Raw genomic sequence first — 7260 nt, 5'->3', positions numbered from 1 at the left:
AAAAAGCTGGGCATGGTGATATGTGCCCGTAGTCCCAGTACTACTTAGAGGCTGAGGTGAGAGGATTGCTTCAGTCCAGGAGACAGAGGTTGCAGTGAGCCAAGATCATGCCACTGCACTCCAGCCTGGTGGCAGAGTGAGACTCCATCTCGACAAAAACCATTAAATTTAAAAAATATAATAAAACATGCCAGAAGCAACTGTCTGCAGAACTCAAATTGGAAATGCTATCTGTCCCTCCTCCCTGCATAGCGATACCATCTGTTCCTCAGCAACCAAATAAAACAGCCAGATTATATTTATTAAGTACTTATGATAGGCAGAATTTGGGACCCTATGATCTTCACCTCTGAGTGTTATACCTGTAACTATGCCATGTCACATGGCAAAGGGACTTAGGAGATGGAATTATGGTTGCTAGTCAGCTGAGCTTAAAGTAGGAAGGTCATCTTTGGCTATCTTGGACTTCACTATAACACAAGCCTGAAATGTCTTTTTTGAGCAAGAGTAAGGAATTACCCAGAGAAAGATGGCGCCATGTCAAAAGGACACAAAATTTAGCATAAGGGTATTCCCACTGGCCAAATTTTGGACAATTTCAGCATCACAATAAATAGTGGCAGTAACATTGTATAATTCATTAGATAAAATGTGAAAAAGATGAATCTATGCTGACATAAATTAATAATGAAAAAATGGAATGTTTGACAAAAAACAGGACGTTTTCATGGTTTCAAAGTTATCTGCCTGCAGAATCTTATTACCTGCAAAGGGAATGGGGAAAAGAGCAATTTAACAGTTGGGAGGCTATAATATAGTATTTCACAAGTGCTGTCTTAACCATTTTAAATAATAGCTAAAAACTTGGAATTCTTTCTCATGGGCAGTTCGCTAAGCCCTCACCCCAACCATTTTCTTTATTCCTTTATTTTCTATGCTCCTGGGTTACAATAGCTAGCTAGCTTCCAGAGGCCCCCAGATACCAGAGACAGCCCCTTCTTCCTTGCACCCACAGAATGATTCAGAATACCCAATCCCCAGGAAACCTATGAAACCCAGCTAATTCCATCCCATTTACCACTATGAACTGCCTCCCACAGCCCTGGCTTGCTGCTACTCTGTCTCCTGACAATACCCCATGTGGCCCTATGTACGACCTTCTCTCATTTGGAGCTGTAACAACAGAGTTCTGCCTTTCATTTATCTGAGTGTCTTTGCATTGCATCCCACCATCTGAAGAATCTATAATCACACATAAGCTCATATAATTATGAGAGAGAAGCCTGGCAGACAACACTTTAATCAAGTGATAAAAATTAGTGTAATCAGTAAATGAACAATTTGAAATTGTGTGCCATCTGATGGATGCAATGAGAAGAGCACATGATTTCTGTGATATTCCTGCCAAAGATGCATAACCTGAAATGAATCATGATGGAACATCATACAGAGCCAGTTGTGGGGCATTCTATAGAATATTAACGGGCTTATCAAGGTCATGAATGTCATCAATTCCCCCAAAACCATGATGGCCTTTCTTGTGCAAACCTCAAGGAATGTTGGCCCAGCCTACTTAGCAAGAGCCTGAGGGAGATGGCAGTGCCCAGCACGCCCTCTCAGCCAGTGCCATCTATGAGCACCCAACACCCTCATCAACCCAGAGGCTGGTACCAGCACCATACATATCCACCTTCCTTTTGCCTTCTTCTGTTTTCTCTCCAGTTATGTCGTTCCCTATTTCTGAAATATTTGATCTGTAAAGTCAACTTGGACGTTGACTTTTGACTTTCTGAATAGGAACCTTGGCTTATACCCCCCTGGTTCCTGCATATCCTGCAGACTGTCCCCCAGGTAGAGTCTCACAAACTGCTGTGTGTGCCCTGATCCTTGTTGGCGCTGAAATGCCCTGCCATGGCCCCTCACAGAGCATGTGAGTCAGAAGTAAATGTTTTCCATCTCTCCTACTGGTTCAAAATGGATTTACTTTTCTATCATGGTATATGCTAGATATTTGTAACATAAAGAAAATACTTAGAAAAACGTGGTGGTCCTAACAACTTTGTAAAGTGATGCTTTATTGTTCTTTTTTTTTTAACTCTTAGGTTCAGGGGTACACATGCAGGTATTTTACGTAAGTAAATTGTGTGTCACCAGAGTTTGGTATACAGATTATGTTATCACCCAGGTAATAAGCTTAGTATCTGGTAGGTAGTTTTTCAGTCTTCACCCTCTTCCCACCCTCCATCCTCAAGTAGGCCCCAGTGTCTATTGCTCCCTTTGTGTCCATGTGTTCTCATCATTTAGCTCCCACTTATAAGTGAGAACATAGAGTATTTGGTTTTATTTTCCTGCATTAGTTTACTTAGGTTAATGCTCTCCAGTTACACCCGTGTTGCTGCAGAGGACATGATCTTATTCTTTTTTATGGCTGCGTAGTATTCTATTGTGTATATAGACCATTTGGGTTGATTCTATGTCTTTGCTATTGTGAATAGTGCTGCAGTGAACATACACATGTATTAGTTTCTCTAGAGGGACAGAACTAATAGGATAGATACATATATAAAGGGGAGTTTATTAAGTAGTATTAACTCAAAGGATCACAAGGTCCCACAATAGGCTGTCTGCAAGCTGAGGAGCAAAGAAGCCAGTCTGAGTCCCAAAGCTGAAGAACTTGGAGTCTGATGTTCAAGGACAGGAAACCTCCAGCATGGGAGAAAGATACAGGCTGAAAGGCTAAGCCAGTGTAGCCTTTTCATGTTTTTTCTGCCTGCTTCATATACTGGCTGTGCTGGCAGCTGATTAGATGGTGCCTACCCAGATTAAGTGTGGGTCTGCCTTTCCCAGCCCACTGACTCAAATGTTAATCTCCTTTGGTAACACCCTCACAGACATACCCAGGATCAATAGTTTGCATCCTTCAGTCCCATCAAATTGACACACAGTATTAACCATCACAACGTGCATGTGTCCTTATAGTAGAACAATTTTTATTTCTTTGGGTGTATACCCAGTAGCGGGATTGTTGGGTTGAATAATAGTTTTAAGTTTTTTGAGAAATCACTACACTGCTCTGCACAATGGCTGAACTAATTTACATTCTCACTAGTAGTATATAAGCAGTCCCGTTTCTCCACAACCTCACCAGCTTCTGCTGTTTTTTCACTTTTAGCAAAAGCCATTCTTATTGGTGTGAGTTGGCATCTCATTGTGATTTTGATTTACATTTCTCTAATGATTAGTGATGTTGAGAATTTTTTCATATCCTTATGGATACGTATATGTCTCCTGTTGAGAAGTGTCTGTCTGTTCATGCCCTTTGCCTACTTTTTAATGGGGTTGTTTGTTTTTTTTGCTTATTAATTTAAGTTCCTTATAGATTCTAGATATAGACCTTTGTCAGATGCACAGTTTGCAAATGTTTTCTCCCCATTTTGTAGGTTGTCTCTTTACTCTTCTGATAGTTTATTTTGCTGTGCAGAAGCTCTTTAGTTTAAATAGGTCTTATTTGTCATTTTTTGGTTTTGTTGCGATTGTTTTTGGCATCCTTGCCATTAAATCTTTACCAGGACCTATGTCTAAAATGATATTTTCTAGGTTTTCTTCTAAGGTTTTATAGTTTTAGGTTTTACATAGAAGTCTTTAATCCATCTTAAGCCGATTTTTGTATATGGTGTAATAAAGGGGTCCAATTTCAATTTTCTGCATATGGCTAGCCAGGTATCCTAGCACCATTTCTTGAATAGGGAGTCCCTTCCCCATTGCTTATTTTTATAGACTGTGTCAAAGATCAGATGCTTGTAGGTGTACAGCTTTATTTCTCTGCTCTCTATTCTGTTCCATTGGTCTATGTGTCTGTTTTTGCACTGGCATCATGCTGTTTTGGTTATTGGAGCCTTGCAGTATAGTTCAAAGTCAGATAATGTAATGCTGCTGGCTTTGTTCCTTTTCCTGAGGATGGCTTTGTCTATTCAGACTCTTTGTTGGTTCCATATGAATTTTAGAATATTTTTTCCCAAATTCTGTGAAAAATGTCATTGTTAGTTTGATAGGAATAGCGTTGAAAATGAAGCTTTAGAATAACAATTGGTAATTATTTTTTCCAGATACAAAATTCTGACTTAAGTGCTCAGTCTAGACTTTATCTCAACATTGAATATGTTGAGTACATAGCTTACCTTCTAAGTTAGAATTTTATTTGAAGTAAGAATCGGAGAAACACAAATCATTTTTGAGGTAGAGTTTCTACAATGGTTTGTTGAATCAATGAATAAAGTATAAATGGAAGAATTACAAAGCATGCTTTTGGTAACCGCCAGTCTCATTTCTTTATTTTTCTGTGTATGTTCTAAAGAACCAAACTAAGGAGTGGACAACTTTGTGCAAAGGAAGAAATATCCCCTGCTCAGATGATTATTCCCTTATGGGTACCCTGGGAGAAGCTGTGACAATTCGAACTTGGAATATTGCTGGATTACCTTCTGACTCATTTTCCATTGATAATGGGATAATCATAATGTAAGAAAAATTGTTCTCACAAATGGTGTTTATCAAATAATCAGTAGATTTATCTGTGTGCCTTCTAACAATTTTAGGTGCAAACTTTTACAGTATTAAAAAATTACTTCACTCATTAGTGAAATTAATTATGAATAATCACTTTCTTCTCCTATTAATAATAGTTGAGTATTAGACGCATAAGTAAACAAACCAACCAGATGACTTTTACTTAATTTTTAAAAATTAATTTTTAGCAAATAGAGCAAAACCCTGCCTTAAGTAAGGGAAGTCCAAAATTTTCATTCCCATAAAATACAGGGTTTTGTTATTAGAGGTTAATGAAGTGTGCAGCAGTGCATCATTGATGGTGATTCTGCAGATGTTCCAAATTCTGTCTTAGTCTGTAGTGTGGGACTATTTTAAATTAGATGGGTGTATTTCTGGGTCCTATCCTGATAGCGATTAGTAGCCATTATACCTGTAATTGCCTGATTAGTAGGGAAATCCTGTGTAGACTGGGCTAGGAGATTATTAAAGGCTTGTCTGCCTCACCCTCTCCTCAATGTCTCACATCCCAGAAACCAAGGACTTCAGCCTATCACAGTGTGAGGACAACCTTGTTATTTCCAAGTTCACATTACCATGAGCCTTTTATCACTCAGCCGGTTTTCTTGGGGTTTTAGCATGTTAACAATAGCACAGATAACTACCGCTGTGTTACATGACTATTTTGACTAGTTGTTAGGTTACTATGAAAAAGTAACTGATATGATGGTACTTTTTAAAGTAAAAATGGTTGTGGCATGTGAACTTTTAAAATAGAAGTAAACACTAAATGTGGAGACTATTCCTAAGTTTTATGTATGTAGTATTTATGAAAATCATTTTACAAATTAAAACCCTGGTGAACACATTTGTTTTTCAATAAATTATTCTGATATATGGATTTCTTTAGCATTTATTTACTAAATTGTTTTATAAGAATTTGAGGTATATGCAATATGATTATAATATAAAACAAGATAAAATCTGATGAGACCACCTAGGGGAAGTTAAAGGAGTGGTTACTGTTAGAATTTGAGACAAGCTAATCCCTAAAGCTGGGCCCAACATTAAATTCAAAGTTTTCTGATAACTAAGGCAAAAAGAAAAAGCTGTATCACATAGTTCTTGTGAGTTCACAAAATAAACTGTAGCTAGAGAGACCAAGGAGCTAAAGTTAAATTTAATTATTTTGTCTATTTAAAGAAAAGATTACAAAGCTTTACTTTGGGGAACTAAAATACTGGGTACTCTGATGCAATAATCTAAATTAATCCAAGAAGAAATTAGATAATCTAGATCAATGATAAATATGTGTATTAGCTGGCTGCTAAAATTAAGATTGTAGCAGATTTTTAAGTGCCTTTTACCAAGCACAGAATGGAAGCTCATTGTTGAATTACTTAACATGTGGCATGCAGACAGTTTGTGTTGATGTTTAGTGTTAGAATATACCTTACAGATTGACACAGGTGGGAGATTTTTGAAATTTTGGAAGTCTAACATTTACTTTGACTTTTGTCTAGTTGAACCAATTAACTAAAGCGTAAAAATAGTCAAATTTTTGCTGCTTTTGTTATTGTTACTGTTTTTATCTCAGAAAAGAGCTTTAGCTCTTCTCAAGCTCTTGTGAATGTAGCTGGTCATGTCCTACATATTGGTAGTTACTGAAGTGGTAGTCATTGTTTTGACTTGCAAATATTATGGTTCTTTCTAGCAGGATATCTATAACTACTTTATCCATCATCCGAGGCCAAATTGCATCTTACTTTGTAGCAAATTAATATACCCTTACATTTGAGTCTAGCATATTTCAAAAAAATGGAACTGTTGATGCATATAAGATCCTAAACTGTTCAGTGGTTATTTTTCAAGACAACACACTCACATTTTGGGAGGGATGGAGATAGCGATTGATGTTAATGATTCATAACCCCTATATCTTTACTATTCATTTGTAAAAATGTTGAAATGTTAGCAAAAAGTTATGGTAACAACTATACTAAGAAGAAAATATTAACAATTTTCATTTTTGGCTTCTTTTTCCAATATATTTTGATAATCTTATACCGAAAGCTTTCAGTAAATACGTTTAGAGTGATCACTTTGAAATATCAGCTAAGTATCTTCTTTACCTGTGTAGTGCTCGACAATGATAATATCTAATATTGAGCACTCACTGAGGACCTAATCCTGTGCTAAGTGCTTTTCACATATTATCTCAGCTAAGTGAAGATGATTATTTAGGAAAACTGGAATAATCTATAAAATTTGGGCAAGTTAGAAAATAATTAACTTTTGGGGCGATTGACACCTAAAGGTCCCTGTCTAATTAAAATTTCAAAGGTTAGTGATAACATTAAATGTAATTATATTGTTATCTGAACATTTCCCGGGTAAAGGATTAGGATTGTTTAACATCTTGGTAATTAGATCAGACCTATATTTGATGTAACTCTGCTTTTTTAAAAAGTAAGTTTTTTCATTTCTATAGGCGAGAGATATATTAGGTTTAATTCAGCAGCAATAATAACTGAGAAGAATAACACATTACTTTGTCTGTTTTTATGAATTTATGTGTGTGTGTAAAAAGGAAAATATCAAAACTCTGAAATGTACTGCTGCTTTTTATTCAAAATCTGTGTTCCATAAGACTGCTGTGAATGTGTATTTTCACTGTTAGAAGTCTGTATTTTCAAAAAATCCACAAAAGCACCA

The 7260-nt window shown here is 36.5% G+C and overlaps 1 protein-coding gene across 1 annotated transcript in view; it reads left to right on the top strand.

Annotated features, from left to right (window-relative positions):
• DNAH7 (dynein axonemal heavy chain 7) overlaps positions 1-7260 on the top strand; it is a 344809-nt gene that overhangs the window by 252497 nt on the left and 85052 nt on the right. Inside the window, exon 47 of the mRNA XM_017538741.2 lies at positions 4355-4518. Coding sequence (XP_017394230.1) covers positions 4355-4518 — 164 coding nt within the window. The remainder of the gene's footprint in view (positions 1-4354; positions 4519-7260) is intronic.

The sequence above is a fragment of the Cebus imitator genome, unplaced genomic scaffold, assembly GCF_001604975.1.
Source record: "Cebus imitator isolate Cc_AM_T3 unplaced genomic scaffold, Cebus_imitator-1.0 Scaffold113, whole genome shotgun sequence".
NCBI lineage: Eukaryota > Metazoa > Chordata > Mammalia > Primates > Cebidae > Cebus > Cebus imitator.
The sequence above is the reverse complement of the archived record's forward strand: the minus strand, read 5'-3'. Positions and strand labels throughout refer to the sequence as shown.